The sequence below is a fragment of the Nylanderia fulva genome, unplaced genomic scaffold, assembly GCF_048542155.1.
Source record: "Nylanderia fulva isolate GAGA-0341 unplaced genomic scaffold, ASM4854215v1 Scaffold26, whole genome shotgun sequence".
NCBI classification, from domain to species: Eukaryota; Metazoa; Arthropoda; class Insecta; order Hymenoptera; family Formicidae; genus Nylanderia; species Nylanderia fulva.
The window spans coordinates 1,940,931-1,959,769 of NW_028190325.1; the positions used below are offsets into that span (position 1 = coordinate 1,940,931).

At 30.6% G+C, this 18,839-nt stretch overlaps 6 protein-coding genes across 9 annotated transcripts; 3 read left to right on the forward strand and 3 right to left on the reverse strand.

The window, feature by feature from the left end:
• Positions 1–373: 373 nt before the first annotated feature.
• beta3GalTII (beta-1,3-galactosyltransferase 6) lies at positions 374–3,007 on the forward strand. Its single transcript, XM_029313005.2, has 2 exons — positions 374–1,634; positions 1,826–3,007. Exons 1-2 carry the CDS (start codon positions 907–909, stop codon positions 2,109–2,111), a joined length of 1,014 nt encoding a protein of 337 aa, XP_029168838.1. The 5' UTR covers positions 374–906; the 3' UTR covers positions 2,112–3,007.
• Positions 2,522–5,271, reverse strand: Ing5 (inhibitor of growth protein 5). 2 transcript variants are annotated; one of them, XR_003821140.2, is made up of 5 exons: positions 5,045–5,271; positions 4,265–4,714; positions 3,930–4,108; positions 3,443–3,602; positions 2,522–2,976 (listed from the first exon to the last, which is right to left on the reverse strand). XR_003821140.2 is itself a non-coding variant. In XM_029313011.2 (4 exons), the coding sequence occupies exons 1-4, from the start codon at positions 5,079–5,081 to the stop codon at positions 3,501–3,503; spliced, it is 768 nt and encodes a 255-aa protein (XP_029168844.1). In that variant the 5' UTR covers positions 5,082–5,271; the 3' UTR covers positions 2,522–3,500. The 2 variants fall into 2 exon arrangements, 1 of the variants encoding a protein (XP_029168844.1); XM_029313011.2 differs by having other exon boundaries at positions 2,522–3,602.
• A 242-nt stretch (positions 5,272–5,513) lies between these two features.
• Positions 5,514–10,086, forward strand: Ykt6 (YKT6 v-SNARE homolog). The gene is made up of 4 exons (XM_029313273.2): positions 5,514–5,734; positions 6,290–6,485; positions 6,576–6,847; positions 6,991–10,086. The coding sequence occupies exons 2-4, from the start codon at positions 6,296–6,298 to the stop codon at positions 7,129–7,131; spliced, it is 603 nt and encodes a 200-aa protein (XP_029169106.1). The 5' UTR covers positions 5,514–5,734; positions 6,290–6,295; the 3' UTR covers positions 7,132–10,086.
• On the reverse strand, positions 6,402–10,697 carry ND-42 (NADH dehydrogenase (ubiquinone) subunit ND-42). Of its 2 annotated transcripts, XM_029313271.2 has the most exons (6): positions 10,617–10,697; positions 10,436–10,525; positions 9,563–10,207; positions 9,063–9,449; positions 8,623–8,834; positions 6,402–6,823 (listed from the first exon to the last, which is right to left on the reverse strand). In XM_029313271.2, exons 2-5 carry the CDS (start codon positions 10,502–10,504, stop codon positions 8,670–8,672), a joined length of 1,266 nt encoding a protein of 421 aa, XP_029169104.1. In that variant the 5' UTR covers positions 10,505–10,525; positions 10,617–10,697; the 3' UTR covers positions 6,402–6,823; positions 8,623–8,669. The 2 variants fall into 2 exon arrangements, with proteins under 2 accessions (XP_029169104.1, XP_085339728.1); XM_085483602.1 differs by having other exon boundaries at positions 10,436–10,673.
• A 302-nt stretch (positions 10,698–10,999) lies between these two features.
• Positions 11,000–13,093, forward strand: LOC114939049 (myotrophin homolog). Of its 2 annotated transcripts, XR_014924875.1 has the most exons (4): positions 11,000–11,276; positions 11,796–11,906; positions 12,133–12,469; positions 12,878–13,093. XR_014924875.1 is itself a non-coding variant. In XM_085483605.1 (3 exons), the coding sequence occupies exons 1-3, from the start codon at positions 11,208–11,210 to the stop codon at positions 12,307–12,309; spliced, it is 357 nt and encodes a 118-aa protein (XP_085339731.1). In that variant the 5' UTR covers positions 11,000–11,207; the 3' UTR covers positions 12,310–13,093. The 2 variants fall into 2 exon arrangements, 1 of the variants encoding a protein (XP_085339731.1); XM_085483605.1 differs by having other exon boundaries at positions 12,133–13,093.
• A 310-nt stretch (positions 13,094–13,403) lies between these two features.
• Positions 13,404–18,785, reverse strand: egg (SET domain bifurcated histone lysine methyltransferase eggless). The gene is made up of 13 exons (XM_029313270.2): positions 18,176–18,785; positions 17,945–18,074; positions 17,689–17,829; positions 17,222–17,586; positions 16,889–17,121; positions 16,358–16,766; positions 16,010–16,240; positions 15,531–15,875; positions 15,187–15,354; positions 14,784–15,092; positions 14,425–14,702; positions 13,932–14,256; positions 13,404–13,743 (listed from the first exon to the last, which is right to left on the reverse strand). The coding sequence occupies exons 1-13, from the start codon at positions 18,404–18,406 to the stop codon at positions 13,537–13,539; spliced, it is 3,372 nt and encodes a 1,123-aa protein (XP_029169103.1). The 5' UTR covers positions 18,407–18,785; the 3' UTR covers positions 13,404–13,536.
• Between the last annotated feature and the right edge of the window lie 54 nt (positions 18,786–18,839).

Below are 18,839 nucleotides of genomic sequence, written 5' to 3' on the forward strand. Positions count from 1 at the left end.
TTTAAAATCTTTAAGTGTTAATATCTCGACGAAATTCTATAAACTTTCAACTTTATAAATTTACTCGTAAATTTAAAATTTATTTTACATGCAAAAGCGATTTACATATATGTTCTCATTTCGTCATGTCTAATTATATCAAAATTTTTTAAATATATAGTTATATAAAATGTCTTTGCGGCTTTTCTAAGATGAAAAAAAACGTTTGTCTCTTTATTAAAAAAAAAAATAGATAAAAGTAAAATCAATCCTTAAGAATATGAAAAATATAAAATTTAATATATTGAGATATTTTTGATATCGTGTATATATTTTGGTTATATTTTTTTAAATATAATCTCTAATTATAAGATTATTACACGCTTACATCATACATATATCACATGTCAATATTCTGACCCAACCTAACCCTAACTTAACCTGAACGGCATCTCGGAGACTGGTTGATCAGCTGATGACAGAATACAGCTGATCATCATTTGTACGGATGTGCATTGTATAGATTTGTTTGTGAATGCACGGATGAACTTGTTTACATCAGTGACGAGAATTCGGGCCTAGAAATTATTTTAGTGTATTTGCAACAATTAAACATTTTTGTAGTTATATTTTCTTGCACTTTTAAAACTGAAATGAACGTTGATACTCTGAAAACCAAGAAAGAGAATCCGCAAAAAAATGCAAATAAAACAAGCAGGCCTTCTTGTCTTTTGCATTTCTAGATTCAATTTGTTATAAATTAATCAAATTTTATAGGCATACTGCATTGCACGAGTGCATTCTAATCGTGGTATCGCGAATTCAAGAATAAGATTTAAAAAAATCTACACGAGCGATATTGCGTTCTTCAGTGTGTTTTTCAATCCTGGAAGAAAATCAAAATCACCTTATCATCGGCTCAATCTCATGACGCATTTACGATTAAATCCTATACCTAAGTTGCAGTCGATGACTCGCAGAAAGTTTTTCGCCAGGACGAACGTAATGATGTTCTTCGTGCCAGTCGTGCTCGTATTAGTCTTCCTCTGCGCACGTTATCCAGCCCGAGAATGTTTGCCGGACGAGCAGACAACTCTTGACAGTAAGCCTAAGTACAGGCTTATTATCTTGATTCTCAGCAATCCGGACAATCTTGAGCGCCGGGATACCATCAGGAAGACCTGGCTGGCAGATCGTGGGCATGATGCTATGATGAAATATTTCTTTGTCATCGGTACCCAGGATATCTTGCCAGAACAAAGAAACACCTTGCAGTCGGAGAAAGAGAAGTTCAATGATCTGTTGCTGCTGCCTCGATTACAGGATTCTTATGGCACATTGACAAAGAAAGTTCTCTATGCTCTTAAAGGCATTTACGAGCGTTACAACTTTGACTTCTTGCTTAAATGCGACGACGATTCTTATGTCTTGGTGCATAAAATCTTGAAAGAATTGGACAGGTGGCAGAACAAAGGTACTAGAAGAGAGCTTTATTGGGGTTTCTTTAACGGACGAGCGCAGGTGAAGAGGAGCGGTCCTTGGAAGGAGACAGATTGGATCCTTTGCGATTATTATCTTCCTTATGCCTTAGGTGGTGGATACATTTTATCCCACAATCTCGTCAAGTTTATCGCCAATAATGCTGATATCCTAAAGTAAGTATAGAATTACAAATAAAATACTTTGTACATTTAATTGTGCATTTATCTTGTTTTATATAATATAGAAAATAAATGAATTTATTTACTTTTTAAATTTCTGCAATTTATTCCTTTTTCTTCATTTTCTTTTTTTATGTGGCAAGAGTTAGTTTTTCAATTTGAAGAGTTATGTATGAATGTTCTAGGCTGCAAAATTCCGAAGATATCTCTGTGGGTCTCTGGCTGGCGCCGTTGGCAAATATTGAAAGAAAGCACGACATACGCTTCGATACCGAATACAGATCGCGCGGTTGCTCCAATCAATATATAGTCACGCATAAGCTAACTATTCAAACTATGAAGAGCATGCACGAGTATTATCAGGCTTCTGGTGCACTTTGTTCCAAAGAAATAAGGAATCGCATGAGTTATCAGTACAATTGGACTGCACCACCCAGTCAGTGCTGCAACAGACAATCCGGAATCCCTTAATACAATGAAACAAAGATTTCTGCAATATTCTAGTCTGATTTTTTGAGATACTTGCTCAAAAAATATACTTTGACATTTATAATGATATGCTATATAATAATATTCTATTTATATCTTGACTTATGTGTTTGTTAGGATAGTTATACATTATACATAAATATAAAATATCATAAAATCCATGTAATGTTTCAAAGAACGTATTCTAAGCAGTATTATTGAGTGTGAAGAGGACAATTGCAAATTGCAAGCGTGATTTTATGATGTTCCTTTGAAGAGTTAAAGCGAAAATTTTGAACTTCATTTTTACTTGAGCATTATTGTACAATGACATGCTATAATTAATCAAAAATGCTTATAAATATATTTTGTAAATACTCAGCAATGGATAGATAGACATAGACGAGATAAGCTTCGATGAATCAAATATATTTTTTTTAATCATATATAGTGTACTTTGTTTATAATACATTTTTCGTCTTCAACAGAAGTTTACTCTGTGTGTGTATGTATATATATATGTATATATACATATTCATATATATACATACTGTATGCAATGTACATTTCTAACATATAAAAACAGCAATAACATTAATAATTTAATATTATAATTAAAACTATATATTAGATCAATACTAGGTGATCACACTGCGAACAAGTCACAGATATATTCAAGAAACGGCCATATAAAAAAATGGCAAGAATATCAAACAATTCTTATATGTACGACGTTTAGATTGCCAATAAATCATTATTCTCTTATATAAAAGGAATATACAGTGTAACAGCGAGATACGATGGCCGATTCTTAAAACATTTTCTATGATTGTGATACACTTATGCCCGAACTGTGCTTCCATTACATCTAAAATTGATAATAAATATTATTTGACTTATTTGATATATTTAAGGATAGATCACAAAAATTCCACATATATGTGAATTAATTGATTTAATATCATTAATATAATAAAAGAGAATTCTTAGATTCTTTCTATGTAATATAAAAAAGCTTGTAATGCAATCTTCTCCTCAGTTTCTTAGACAAAAAAAATATAATTTCTCTATGTTAAAAAATTTTAATTTTCTAAAACAATTGTTATAGATTTAGCGATATTAATTTAGCAATGTTTGCATGTGCATTTAATATTAAATGCGCAGTAATATGGATGAAAAGATCGTTTCGTTATCAGTGTTAGATGCAATGAAAATGCATTCTACACAGTCTTATTACTCTTATATTTTTTCATAAATTTTTCTATAGTCCTTTTATAAAAAAATTATTTAATTTTTAATGCAAAAAAGTTATGCTACTTTTAGAAATAACGTACGGTAAAATCTTCTCTTTTTAAAAATGTAGCGATGAGCAGATTAAAAAATTCCTAGAGTTTACTTCTTTTTGCGATCTTGTGTACATTTGGGACAATACCATTTTCCTTTAGGTTTTGTAGTTAAACCTACACAGGCAAAGTGGAACCATTCTATGGGACACTAAAAAAGAAAAGAATAAACAATTAATTACCAAACTCACATAGTATCTATAATTTTAAATTGTAATGAAATAATTACAAATTTTTATTAGGAAATGCATGTTTAAAAAGCCAACAAACATCGACAGTAGATAGTTTTCTTTAAGAGAGATTAACTATCAACAAAGTTTATTTAAAACAAAAATTTTTTTAAATATTTTAAATTAAAGTTAATTAATAACAATAATAAATAAATCACGCGCGCAATTAAGTTTCTTTTAGAAATAGTGAATTTAAAATATAAAAAACAAAGTAAGAGGTCATTAAGATTGCAAATGGCAAAACTTACATCTGGATTATCGCAACCAATCATTTCTCCATACGATACTTGGTGACAGAGACAGTAGGTCGGTTCATTAGGATCGACAGGCATATCCAAAACATCAGCCGGATGTCCGAGTGCCGTCGAGTCTACCTGGGCACCACTACCCACAGCACCAGTGGATGATGCTGAAGCTACAGAGCCACCTGATATGAAAATGTACATATTTATATTTAATAATAAAGTTGACATTTAAAAATTAACAAAAATCATTACTATAATAAAATAATAAAGTTAATATTTAAAAATTAACAAATGTTAAGCTACTTTTATATTAAATTTGCAGTTTAATATAAAAGTACCTTTTTTCTGCTTCTTTCTTGCATTTTTAGCTTCATCCTCGCTGCTGACTGTATTACCCTTTTTCCTTTTCTCCTTCTCCTTGAGCTTCTTCCTACCTTTCTTGCTGGCATTGCTCTCCTCCTGCGCTCTATTACTATTTAATGTCTTGTCCTGTATCTCTGCCTCAAATCTCGCTAGATCCGAATCCAGACGTCTAATATGCTTATCAACTAATTCATAAGTTTGAATAGCTAATTGAACCTTATCATCGCCATATTCTTTTGCTTTATTAAAAAGACTTTGAATATGGGCAAGCTGCTCTTTCCTTTTCTCCGATGATTCTTTCTTTACATTCCTCAAGTAATCATCCGCCAACTTGTCGATGTCCTTCATCAGCCCCTGTGCTCTCGCGTCCAAATCTCGCATCAGTGTAAAATTTCTCTGTAATTCGATTGGTAAATGTTCGAGACCTGCAATATATATACATTTATAAAATTTATTTCTTTATTAATAACAATATCAATGTGTTAAGCTTTATATAGAAATTTATTTGTGTAGACAAAAAAAAAAGAAATAAATATCTGTTTATAATTTAACAAAAATGGTTAAGCAAAAGTACTTCAAAATATAAAAATTATAAAAATAAAGTGATATAAGAAAAAGAATGTAAATCAAATTAAAATGACAGAACATAAATCTATTATTCTTCGTTCTTACTCTTTTAAATATGGAGAAGTAAAAGAAAATAGAATAAAATAGAAAAAATTTGTATAAATACTGTGGCAATCGTGAAAACTAACTGTCGAGATAGTGCTCCAAATAGAGTGCGGTCGTCATGATGATTGTAATGTTGTATTTTCATGTAAACAATGCAAGAATCGATTAGCGCAAATAATAATTTTCTACAATGTCATCCAGATAATAGTAAAATAAATTCGTTAATTTAGCAATAATCAACAACGGCCGCTAAAGATGAAGAATGAAAAAAAATACAACAATCATGGCGGTCATAAACAACCATAAACTACATTATTTATGTAGAGTGCATTCGGTGCAACTCTCATTCGACGGCTTTTTATCGTGATTGCCGGATAAATTTTGGACAAGAATACACACCAATCACAAACAATTTTATTATTTTGTAAATTTTTCATTAATTTCTTTAAAAATAATCTTTTTTTAAATATCGGAATATAATATTAAATCCAATAATACATAAAAATGCAAAAAAAAAAGATCCAAAAATAACATCACAGATGAGTGTCACTGCATGATATGCATCATAGCCAACATGGCTGCTTTCGTATCTCACAAGATCGAAGTGACTATATTTGTCTTGAAAAAACAAGATGATTTTCCAGTGAGTTGTCACGGCGAGTAAACGTCCTGCTTGATAGTTAAGTTGCACGAGCAGCAGGATTCGTCAGGATTCACTGCGATCCACCAAAGAGATCCTGCATAAATTATATTAATATTATTAAAAAGCACAGGTGTGTATTTGACATACTTTTCAGTCACTTTTTTACACAAATTTTCTACTTTTTTCATATAAATTTATCCTAAAAAATAAATATAGAAAAATTTTTTTATATTGCTACTATAATTAGAACCAGTTATAATAATTTTTTCTCGTCTTCGAACAAATAATACTTGTTTCCTAAGATTTATATAAAAATCTTACTACTTGTCAAATTGGACAATTGAATAATAAATTATTGTAAATTATATAATTTATGAAATTTAAAAGCAACTTCCTATGCTTTCATCAACTTATTGTATTCTTTAATGTACACATAAGAAGGCTATAAATTTAGATAATAAAATATTTGTACATATTAATACTATATACAATGTTTTATTCTATAAAATTAATTATTCCTAATATTTGTATTAATTAATTATACAATTTATGATATGTACAAAACAGATGTGTACTTATTTTTAAAAGATTTAAATAAGATGATAGATTGAAATTGTTAAATATACTTTAATATATTGTATTTATATTACTTATACTTTAATATTATATTTATATTATTTTACAGCTTAAGATGGTGAAGTTATATGCATTGACTGTTCTGTTTAAAAGTCCTACATCGGCAACAACATTGAAAGCTGCTTACGATGTAGAGTCATTTTCATTTTTTCAAAGAAACAGTATTAAAGAATTTATGTGTTTTGTCAGTAAAACTATTGTGGAAAGAACACAGACGTGTGCTAGACAGAGTGTCAAAGAAGGAGGTAATCATATATATAAAACTAAGAATAAATTTTTTATGTAGTTGTAAGTATAATGTTATAACATACACTATACACTATGATGTTCCACAGAATACATGTGCCATGTATATGTGCGCGCCGATAATCTTGCCGCAGTACTCATCTCGGATCACGAATACCCCAGGAGAGTGGCGCATACTTTGATCACGAAGGTGATGGATGAGTTCGCGGTGAAAAATTCGCCATCATCATGGCCTTCACTCAAAGAGGCTACTGCTGACTTTCCACAGATCAACACGTATCTAGCCAAGTATCAGAATCCACTCGAAGCTGATGCGCTCACGAAAATGCAGAATGATCTGGATGAGACAAAAATTATTTTGGTAAGAAACAATTTTCTTCGCAATAATTTGTTTAATTTTTAAAAAATTTCTGAAGAACAATTCATTGAATTAATAAGAATAGTTCATTTCTAACAAAATCAATTTTATACAAACATTCAAAATTTTGTAATTTATTTTATTAGCACAATACCTTAGAGGCAGTACTACAGAGGGGGGAGAAATTAGATGATCTAGTCTCCAAGTCAGAGGGACTCAGCGCTCAGTCAAAGGCGTTTTACAAGACTGCGCGGAAAACCAATTCCTGCTGTAGTTTAGCTCCTTAGGACGTATGTTTCTTTAACTTCAGCGATCTTCACCGCTTCGGTATTTCGATAAATGTGACTTTATAATCTTCGCGATATAGAAGCGTAAATATTTATATGACTCGCGGAAAGAATGATACACGGGAGGAAGGAGGAAAGGTTTAGCTAATAAATGAAAAGATATAATGGGAAAGAAATGATTTAATTCTTTCGATGGAATGTAATTTGTTGAATTTCTAGTTAAATAACAGGCAAAAAAAGCAAACCACTGCCGGTTTCCTCCCATTTAAATGAAATTTTTTATATGGATGTTATATACGCCTGTAGAATTTGTCTACTTGCGAGAAACGGTCCTAAACAATTGTGGTTATAAGAATTACTTCCGAGATGAACTTTGTGCGAGGGAAAATGACTGTAAAGAAATTTCTAGTGTCAAAGGTCGCCTTAAATGTAACATTCCGAATGTTAATGCCCTTTTTACGCATAAAAAACGCAACTGCAGCGTAAACTTTATCATAAAAATCTGTCGATCACTAAACAAGTGATATATCTCTGTTCAAGTAGTTAAGTTACAGTTTATCAAATATCATCAATATAAAAATATATAATCAAAAAACTTTTTGTGTTTAACAAATAGAAATTTTCTGTAATTTATAAAAAATAATTTTTTATCTTGTAACTATGTGATTTTGCTATGTATATTGAGAAGTCTCCATAGTATCTTAATGTGAAAAATACTATACGTATTCAAAGGCCATTGTTTAATATTGTTACATGTACAAATCATTTCTCTAATTCTTTTTAATATAAATTATCATATGTATAAAAAAAATTTATCTTAAAAATGAATACTATTAATATTGATTATATTACATGTTTCATCAAATTGATCGATAAAACTGGTCATTTCAGCTTCAATGTGGTATATCTTTGGAAAATGTGTTTGAGAAAAAGAAAAGAATAATATATATATATATATATATATATATATATAATATTAAGTAACATATAATCTTTATACTATGTATGTTGAAAAGTCTCATGAGCCAGTAAATATATAAATTAATATATTTTTAAATGTTAATACTATATGTATTCATAAAAGAATGAAAATAATTTATACAAAAATAGTTCACACAATGTGAAATAGATTTATCCAAGTGTGTATATTATTGAGATTATTATTAATGTTATTATTAAGACAGCTTATAAATACACATGATACATTATTTCATTGCTATTAATTTTTATGAAACATTAAATAGTATTTAAACATATTTTTCAACAAAATTTTTAAAGTAGATTTTTAAAATGGATCTTTTAACTCTGCCAAAAAGTTATGGGAGTAGATTTATTTTTAATAAAAATATTGTTAAAAAATTAATGAATATTATTGCGACATAATATAGTAATTAATATAGCAATGAAATTGATAGAGGTCATCTGATACAAATCAAGAATGTAGAGGCATTATTCCCCAATTTATTGAGTATAATTATAATTTATTTTTACCTTAATTACTGTTTACAAGCTCTACTTTTCCTGTATATATCTCGTTCTTACTGCATTGCTGCAGCCTTAAGTTTTTTCATTTCTTCTTTTATTACTTCTAATTCGCGCGCATGGGGTCTCATCGTTTCAATAAGAGACTTTTTCTCTCTTTTCCACAGAATATTTTTATCTAGAGTAGGATTGTATCCTTTAGCAAATTCACGTCCAGGTACCTGTAACAAGATTAATACATATGATAATTCTAAGCAGAGAATATCAAATTTCTATTCTTTTTGTAATTTTCATGATACAAACTGTATGCATTTCTTTCATTGATCAACTTATTGTCTTATGAAATATTGTATATATGGTTACAGTGTTATGATTAAACGGTAATTTATGGTATGTAAAGTTGATGAATTTCTATTGTAAAATCTCCTATGTTATACATATATACATACCAGTTGCAGTATTTTAAATCTTTCCTCATCTTGCTCAGCTGTATAATACATTTCTGGTACTGTAAATTCGTTTCTCATATAATCGCAATGCAGGAAATACCGATCTATATACAACTGTCTCTTAGTTCGTAGTTCCTGAACATTTTCAAATCTCCAATCTGCCATTTTCTTAGCTTTTTTATCATAATCAAAATTCAAAAACTCGATGTCCTCAACAATAGTAGAAATGTCTCCTTCGTTCGTCCAATCATAGACTAGTACATGAGAATGTGAGACAATATTTTTAAAATAATCCAACTTATATAAATTTTCGATATCTTGAAGATACTTTGATGTGAGAACTTTTGAATTTACTTCGTACGGTATATTCTGTTTCTTTATTTTTTCCTGCAAAAATATTAAACATAATAGAAATTAACATGAAATATTTTAAATTTAAATTAATATATATACAAAGTTAAGTTTGTACCGATGTATTATTTATGATAAAATAAAATTACCTTGACTGCATCAACGGGTACATCCAAATAAACAATTAAGTGAGGTCTCAGCATCATTAATTTCGCGACGTCTACGACGTCGGTGTAAAATTTCAATGCCTGTGGACGCATATAACCGGCATTTGTCATCGCTGTTGCGAATATGTAATCACTGTAGAAAGAACGATTGAGCACCACTCCTTGGCCAGTCGACAACAAGTGCAACAGAGCAGTAATGTACTGATCAAACTTGAATTGGAAATAGTGGAATTGAAACATGGTCACATTGGGATGGTGCGGATCAGTCAGGAATTTTTCTACATCACACGATTGAGATGATGGAGATAATCTGTCATCTAGCGAACGCAAATCGTATCCATATTCAGTTATGTAAAATTCATCAAAGGTTGGTGGTGGCAAATAGATCATTTCAAACTCCTCTGCTAATTTGGCGGCCACTTTAGACTTTCCTGCAGCGATCGGACCTTCAACGACGATTACCTTGGAGTTTTCGTCGGAGCATCGATCCACCATTGGATCAAAAAGCTGAGCCCAAAAACCATATTCTTTGTTCAAGTAATCGAACGGTGGAACTCGTCGTCGATCAACTCGTTTCGACTTATGTGAGATGAATGCTAACTGCATTACATTGTTGGTGGCTGTTACCTGCACAATTCATACATACTATATATCATGACATATCGTTTGACAGAATATGCATACATTTATATCAATATTATTTGAAATATTCTTTAGTGTCGTCTATAAGGAGAAACCTCTTTCTTTAACGATGAATATCATTTATATTGATGATTCAATTTAATTATCGATATCTTAAATACTCTGTAGAACGTTGCCAAAAATAAAATCTGTTAACACTGCGTTAATACTAACCTTACATAATTGTCTAGTAAGATTATTGTATCCGAGTTTCGCGATACCGATACGAGCGATCGATGCCATTTTGTTGTTGTAAATATATTTCTGAATGAAGAAGAATAAATATTATTCGTTACAGATTAGAATGGAAGGTAAACATGCTCGAAATCTCTTGAGATTCGTTAACCTAACTCACTTATATCTCTCATAAGTCGCAACTGTCTGAAGTCAGCCGACAGTCGACGTCCTAGTCCCATATGATCTGTCAGTGGTGATCAACTCGCGATTTCTACAAATTGATAAGGTTATCTCCTTGATATAAAATTTTCTTTTTTTATCAAAAACAGCGCATTTTCTCGCACATTTATCAAATTTACAATAATACATAATTTTAATAAAGAAATAATTTAATATATATAAATAATTTATAAATAATATATAAATAATTTAATATATAAATACGACTAAAAAAGAATCGGAGTATGTAATTGGACGATGTTAGAAAAATTGAAAATATTCTTTGAGAACTGGTGCGAGATCCTTTTACCTAGTGTTTTTGGTTTTCGTAGGTTGACAGCTCGTACGAATTGTCAGAAGTCAGCACACACACAAGGAAAGTCGTTGTCAGTGTCGCTTGGAGAGTTGCGTCAAATTTCATGGGCGAATGATTGAGGTACGGAACGGATAGGAGAGAAACCGGAGGAAAAAGTGGAAGAGTACGCAGTGTGTATACATACAACCGTTTCGTCGTGTGGATCATCAGCAAAAGACGACGACGACGACGAGAATGAGCGAACTCGTTTGGGGGATAAAGAACGGCGATCTCGAGCAAGTGCGAGATATCGTCGAAAACAAGGCAAATATGACATCGTAAAACTTGTAAAATTTCGAAAAAAAATGCACGCATCCCGATTATGCATATATAATGCGTCTCTCTAGATTATTAAGTATTCGCAAAAGGTCGTCGAACAATATTGGAAAATGTTTGCATACCTTGATGCCGGAAGTATATACGAGCAGATGTGAGCAATTATAACACATTGGCACGTCTCCTCAGTTATCTGCCACTAACAAGTTTTGATCTTGCTTCTCTTTGCATGTCTTAAACGTCTGTATACTCCTTTTCATAAACTTAATCCTAGATGAGACAGCAATCTGAAAATTGTAATCAATCTAACTGTACAGCAGCATATATTTTAGAATTATTAGATAAATCGTACTTAGAAGAAAGTTGCAAAATAAATTAACAATGTATCTTATAGCAAACTTTAATAAAATACTTTTATTATAGTATTCTAGTTATATATGTGTTATAGAATTTAAAGCTAAAATTAAAAAGATATGCTTTGTCATCTGCTATTGTTATTGATTGCAGAATATTGATGTAAATCAAATGATTGATGGAAGAATGCCACTACATTATGCAGCAGATTATGGTCAAAGTGAAGTCGTTAGATATTTGTTGGAGAAAGGAGCAAATGCCAATGTAAGTTACCTCTACTAAATTAACATCTCAAAATATAAAACAATTAATCAATATTATAATTCAGTAATTGTATATTATGGATATAATTGTTTTACATTTTGTTTACAATTGCTCGTTCCTATAATTTCATAATTAGTTCCATGATACAATAGACTTTTTTTGTTCAACATCTGAAATATATCAAAATATGTATAGCAAAATCATACTATAATTATATTATTTATAGGCCACAGATAAGCATGGAATCACAACATTACTGGCAGCAATTTGGGAAGGACATACAAACTGTGTAAAACTGTTGCTGGAGAAAGGCGCTAAACCGGATGGTTTAACACCAGACGGCACAAGTTATCTGGACGCGGCTGAGAAAGACGAGATTAAACAACTCTTGAAACTTCACTAGCATAAAGCTAAACAACACGCGAAATATTAATTTTGTTATTTTAATACGTTAATGTTCCTCCTTATAGAGAGAGAGACTATTCCACCACAGCTTTGTTTTGATTTCTCGCCTATGATGACTAGGATATCATATTTAAACACTCTAAATTAAATGAACATAGGTACGTGGATAATGTTTTATAATAATAATAATAATAATAATAATAATAATAATAATAATAATAATATAGTATACTGCATGTGTCAATAGAATATATAATGAAATTATCTTCTTCTCGCGATCATTAATTTTTTATGGTTCTAAAGACACTTATATAAGTTACAGATTTAGAATAAAAAGATATTATTTCGGGCGCATAGTTGCGATTAGTTATGATTAATTTAAATTTTACACAATCATACATACATATACCAATATAAAATATAATATATTTTGATACATCCTCTAAGGTGGTATATATTGTTTGTTATTAATTTATAGCTCCTGAAAAACTTTTTTATACATTTTTATGTCGCAATTGTTTATAATATCTTATTCTCCATTTTAAGTCTGATATTTTCGTGATTAGGTCTGTGGGATTCCTTATACTCTGAAACAAAGTGCTAAACTGTCCTTTGAGATACTTGTACGTTGAGTTGACTTTTGAACGAGATATGTGAAAATTGCGACAAAAAAGAATTAATACATTTGCAATGCTAACAACGTGTAACGTATCTAATGGATGCTAAGGATGTACAATAATCAAAAGTAACAAGCAAATACATCATTGTTATATGAAACACAATTGAGCTTGTCTCTTATACCCAATTATGCAAGCCACTCTGAATCTAATTCCAAAAAAATGACAGGAAGAATATATTACTATTAATATAAATTTTAAAATAAATTTAAATATAAAAAATTAAATATAAAATTACTTTTTTATATTATTAAATCATTGAAAATAATTTGATATCATTGAAATATTAATTAACACAATATGACTTATTAAAAGTAAAATTCAGAGATGTGAAATGAATGTAGATATCTGCACATGGATATAAATGTTGAAAATTAAGCAAATTGGTATTGCAGATTTTTATACAAATAAAATATTCACTAAACACATATCCTATATATTTTGAATACAATAGCAATAATATAATATTCGTATATTATATACAATCAATTATCGACTTTGCTAAAAGAAGCAAATTATATTCCACAAAGGACCACAAAATGTAAAGTTCATAGAAGCCGTCCTCTACAATTCGCTGCACCACATTTACAAATGATTACTTTACCCGGAATACTTCCTACATCGTAACTATAGTTCCACGTTAGCTCTTGTCCAGCTTTTATGTATTGTAAAGCGAAAAATGCCACCCACGGAAAACGCACATCGTGTGTATCGACGAAAACATTTTGCACAAATATGTTTGGATCGCAAGAGTGCTAAAGAAATATTTAGGTATAAGAATAACTTACATTTTTTACATTAAAAATTCATATATCATAAATATAAAAATGTTAAATTAAATGAATTAGATACTAAGATAGATATTTCAAAATTTCGAAAAGTTTTAAAGTTTAAAATTTTTATTTTAAATGTAATTTAAATGATAGAAATTTCTTTTACTCACATTCAAATAGCGACCGATATTTCCAGTCGTTTTGGCATCCATGATGTAAACGGCTTCATCTTCGCCGAAATAATCTCTTACAGATTTGAATGTTGGTCTCTCTATTTGTTTTGGCTCTACACTCGGTTCAAATCTACTTGGTTCCCTTCTTACATCGTTTCTGCTGTCATCATCATCACTTATATTGATTGTATCGTAAATTTCACTGATGGATGATTTTGCCATATTTTCCGAACCTTTTGTAATGCTTCCATCCTCGCTATTCTCTTCGGACACATCCGGTTGATTATCTGTTTCATCTCTTTTCCGTTTTCTCAGGCGTTTTCTGACGTAACAAAACTTGCAATTTTTTTCATTTCCAACAAATATTACAATTTAATAAAATATATTGTAATACAATTGTAAGAAGTATAGATTTTTACTTTATATAATATTTTAGTAAGTACATAAATTATCAATTATGATAAAGTTAGAGAATTAAACGTGTAAGAACCTGATAGACGAAGATTCCGCAGTTGTTTCAAACAAATCTTTATTGTCAGCTACGTAAGAATCGATATTGAAATCTTCATCCGAATCATTGGTGTTTTCTTTCGTATTATCTTCCTCGTCGCTGGCTTTCTTTTTATCATTCTCCGCGACTGATTCGAGCGGCATTTCTGGTTCGAGGACATCGCTTTCGTATCCCTCCTTGAAACCTTCTACCACCTCCACATAATCTAACTCTGCCAGATATTCGTCGCCATAATTCTTGCCTCCTTCGTTAGCGCCCTATAAATTAACACAGATATAAGGTAATAAATAAATAAATCAGCGGATCTACGAATCGAGATTGATTCCAATTATTCGCACTTGTTCAGTGAGTAGTCTTCCTGCATATATACAGATAAAAGCACCATGGGGAATGTCATTGAGGCACCTTATGCCCCAACCGCGTGGTCCTGTTTTAAATACTTGTAATCTTAACCCGAGGGGATGCTGCACCACCCTGTTGAGACACGTTTTCACTGAACACTTGCATCCGGAATTACATTCGTAGATTCCCGTGGTCACCGGTTCGGGCAAACGTTTATAAACGTAACCAACGTCGGTATTTGGCACTTTTCCTCCCAAAGTTGCCCCTTGTATAGTTAATTGCCAGCATTGGCATTTTGCTTTATCCTGTCATTACATATTATATAAATAGAGTAAGGTATAATATAAATTATAACACATAAATTTGTAATTATATCATAGTAATTTTATAGTTTCATACTTGACAATCGTCCTCGCAATCGCAGCTGCATAAAAACGCAGGATCCAAATTTAAATTAACGCCTTCCGTTGGCTCTCGATCTGTGGTGTATCTTATAGTATCCGGTTGAGTGTGATCCAACTCGTTCACACACGGTATCGATATATTTTCCACGCCATAACTGAGATCCTTTTGAATATAAAATCACAATGTTATTCGCATATTTTAATATATCTATATGTATATTTATAATATATAACATACTAGTATATTCTAATACATTTCCATGCAATATTGATAGTTTTTCATATCTTTATGAATATTTTTAATTAAGATTTTTACATTTTAATATGCAAAAGACTTACGTTGATATTAATAAAGCACTTCTCCACGACAAAATCCGCGAAGGCGCGCACCCAGTAATCGAAATCAAACGAATCGACGGACAAAGTGCTATCAGTCATACGAAGATAACGATGCAATTCCTCCATATTTCGCAGCCTGATACCACATGGTGCCTGATACATAATAACTTTTTTGTTTTTAGAATATTTACAAAGCTGACGATGCCAGCCACATAACAGAGGAACAGAAAGCGGAGAGAGTCCTTTGAGATCGTTGTGCGAAACTTTAATATTTCTGATACATTTTGGTCCACACTTGTGAGAAACGTATTGCTTTGGTTCATATTTCCTCTGTGTGTGGTAAAACTAGACAAAATTTAGCATATGAATATACAAAACCTATGTCTCAAATTAAAGAAATTAGAGTATATTATTATTGAATAATTATAGCACATACATATAATAATGTGCATGTGTGATATGAATTATTATTTACTTACAACGATACTATGCGACGGTTTCGTTTCTATCATAGTATTATATGTTGTACTTTCTACATTACTTTGCCTTTTAGCAGTACTTTTTTTAGCTACAGCACGTGATTGCTGTGGTACAGTGGACGATGAACTGGATGCTATGCTTGTAGGAGTTGTTGCTTTTTCTGCTTGTACACTTTGTGATACATCTTCTTCTACATTAGATGTATATTCAACATAAGGCAAATTACTTTTCTGCAAAAATTATACCGTTAATTAATAAAGAAGTATATCTAAATTATGTAATTAAATATTTTCAATACCGTTGATGTTTTTTTATGTATTTCGAAAGTGACTTAATTATTCGCTTACATTAGAAACGGCCGGAATACGATGTCGAACGTGTGCGCTGCCTGACTGTTGAAGTTGTTGTCTCGCATTGGCTTTTAGAATTTCAAGATACAAAGGACCTAATCTAGTTGATCCACGATAAATCCATTCGGTTCTCTTATCGGCATCAAAATACATTTGCACTAGACTCGCGTCGACCTGGATGACTCTCGCGAGCCACCATTTACCCTTCCATTCAGTCTTGACCACCTGGCCTGTTTGTAGTTTCACCATTGGCCTCTCGGGATACGATTCCAGATACTTTTTCACGAATTCTCGCGATTCTTTGGGAACATCTTCCCAAACTCTCCCAAGAGAGATCTCCCAAACCAGTAAAATATCTTTGTGAGTAACATACTGAGCATAACCATCGTCAAAAAATACTAAATATCTGTGATAATAAAAAATTAATTTAAAATATATAATACATAATTTAATATTACAATATATGGCAAAATTTATGAGAAACTATTTATATATCTTTATTTTGTTACACAATTGAACAACATTTACCTATATTTATTTGTAGACTTTGGTGGTTCAGCAATTATTCCACTGTAATAATTATTAGAATTAACATCGTGAAATATAGCTATAACTCGTGTTCCAACTGGGATCATAACTGGACATATTTCAGCTACTGCAATCATCTTGCCAGAAATAGTCTTGAGTATTGCTTGAGCATGCTTTTTTTGCAATAATTTCACTCGAAAGATCCATGGATTTGTTGAAACTATGCTGTGAATCTGTAAAAATATTTCCGTATTATAATATTTTTTGATTCCTTGTTTATCTAATAAAAATATGAAAAAAGAAAAAATGTTATTCAATAGGGATTGTACAAACCTTTGCTTTTATCCATGACATAACTGGATTTTTCATAATATAAACCATAGTGTCTATTTTTAGAAGTGGTTTCACGAGAGGACCAGTTGGCGGTAATTTAGGAACTATTACTTTTTTAATATTTGATGGTTCAATTGCTAAAACTTCCAACTGATTATCTTGTGCTAATGTGGCTGGTGGGACACGCATTTGCGTCACTTTCTTTGTAGCAACAAGCGGAAGGGCATTTTCTGTAATCCCATCGTTTATTTGAAGTTCCTCAAGCATTCTAATTTGTGGTCTAAAATCCTCATATAACTGGTTACGCAATTTATCCATGTTCCGCATTACTTCTCGTATTTCAGTATGAAGAGACTCATTTGTCGCTGTTAATGCATAATAAAATATAAAATAAATCTAATTTAAATATCTTATCTTGGTTAAATAATATAAAAGATATAGATTTATATTTTTTTCTAGTATTTTACCACGTATATCTTGCCATTTTTGTTTCAGACAAGTATATGCAATTTCAGTCTGCTGTTCTATATTATACTTCTTAGTAATATTTAATAATGTAGAATCTAATTTATTTTTAATATCTAAAAATACGTCTTCTGGTATATATTCTGCAAAAAGAAAAAAACACAAGAGTTATAATTTTTATATTTTACTAGTTTATTTAATTGTAAAATTAGATTGTATTTCTTTTGATTTTTAAATAAAATTAAAAGTTCAATATACCATCATTATCCAGTTCCTTTTTTTTGTCATCATCAGAATCATCACTATCAGAAATTTCTACTTCCATTGTATGATCAGGAAAGTCACAGTCTAATAGTGGTTTATTTTCTACAAGAGCTGTTACCAGTTGCTATAAATGTAATAATAAAAATAAAATTAGTATATGTCTACATATTTTGACATATTATCACATTATCCAATTTATCCATAGAATAATATTTTAAAAATTACCCTCTGATGTTCCAGTGCAGCATCAAAACATTCTTTACATATCACACGTTTTTTCTTTTTTTCTATTGAGACTCCATAAAAAGCACACGCAAAGGAAGGTGCAACCTTTATATTTAATCCAGAGCGACATTTAAAATTGACGCAATTACTATTGCATGCTTTAGATTTGGATTTTCCTGTATTCTCATCTTCATCGGACATCAATTCAATGACTTCCATTTTTTGTGTCATTTTCTTGGTAGTTATTTCAATTAATAATTATTGAAAATTAAGTTTTATTCAGCTTAACATTTTTGAAAAAATATTGTTTAGACAGAAAGTATCTTTTTGTTACATGAACATTGTTAAATAAAAGATATTTATGTAAATTGCAAAAGAATTGCATATATAAACAAATACAATTCTTTCTAATCTATAACTTAACAATTTTATTTCCTTTATAAATTAATTATATAAATATCAGTTGTATATTTGAGATTTAACAAAAAAAAAGATAATAGAGGAAAAGATTAAATTTCTTGAGTAAAAACGCGAAACACGAAAATAAAAACAAATTACTTCAATAATCTCTAAAATGTGCCGCAAACTCCGTAAACTGAAGCGACAGCAAGTGACGCGAATTCAGATTAGGTTAGTTTAATTGAAGGCAATATAAAAAAACCTT

Coding starts and splice junctions, on each gene's coding strand:
- beta3GalTII (XM_029313005.2), top strand. CDS start 907: ATGACGCATTTACGATTAAATCCTATACCTAAGTTGCAGTCGATGACT. Junction 1,635..1,825: donor AATAATGCTGATATCCTAAA/GTAAGTATAGAA, acceptor TGAATGTTCTAG/GCTGCAAAATTCCGAAGATA.
- LOC114939049 (XM_085483605.1), top strand. CDS start 11,208: ATGAGCGAACTCGTTTGGGGGATAAAGAACGGCGATCTCGAGCAAGTG. Junction 11,277..11,795: donor GAGATATCGTCGAAAACAAG/GCAAATATGACA, acceptor TATTGATTGCAG/AATATTGATGTAAATCAAAT. Junction 11,907..12,132: donor AGAAAGGAGCAAATGCCAAT/GTAAGTTACCTC, acceptor TATTATTTATAG/GCCACAGATAAGCATGGAAT.
- ND-42 (XM_029313271.2), bottom strand. CDS start 10,504: ATGGCATCGATCGCTCGTATCGGTATCGCGAAACTCGGATACAATAAT. Junction 10,208..10,435: donor TTACTAGACAATTATGTAAG/GTTAGTATTAAC, acceptor TGAATTGTGCAG/GTAACAGCCACCAACAATGT. Junction 8,835..9,062: donor GATTTAAAATACTGCAACTG/GTATGTATATAT, acceptor ATCTTGTTACAG/GTACCTGGACGTGAATTTGC.
- egg (XM_029313270.2), bottom strand. CDS start 18,406: ATGACACAAAAAATGGAAGTCATTGAATTGATGTCCGATGAAGATGAG. Junction 17,587..17,688: donor AAAATGGCAAGATATACGTG/GTAAAATACTAG, acceptor ATGCATTAACAG/CGACAAATGAGTCTCTTCAT. Junction 15,093..15,186: donor ATTGCGAGGACGATTGTCAA/GTATGAAACTAT, acceptor ATGTAATGACAG/GATAAAGCAAAATGCCAATG.
- Ykt6 (XM_029313273.2), top strand. CDS start 6,296: ATGGTGAAGTTATATGCATTGACTGTTCTGTTTAAAAGTCCTACATCG. Junction 6,486..6,575: donor ACAGAGTGTCAAAGAAGGAG/GTAATCATATAT, acceptor GATGTTCCACAG/AATACATGTGCCATGTATAT. Junction 6,848..6,990: donor ATGAGACAAAAATTATTTTG/GTAAGAAACAAT, acceptor TTATTTTATTAG/CACAATACCTTAGAGGCAGT.
- Ing5 (XM_029313011.2), bottom strand. CDS start 5,081: ATGACGACCGCACTCTATTTGGAGCACTATCTCGACA. Junction 4,715..5,044: donor TTTGGAGCACTATCTCGACA/GTTAGTTTTCAC, acceptor TATATATTGCAG/GTCTCGAACATTTACCAATC. Junction 4,109..4,264: donor AAGAAAGAAGCAGAAAAAAG/GTACTTTTATAT, acceptor TTTTCATATCAG/GTGGCTCTGTAGCTTCAGCA.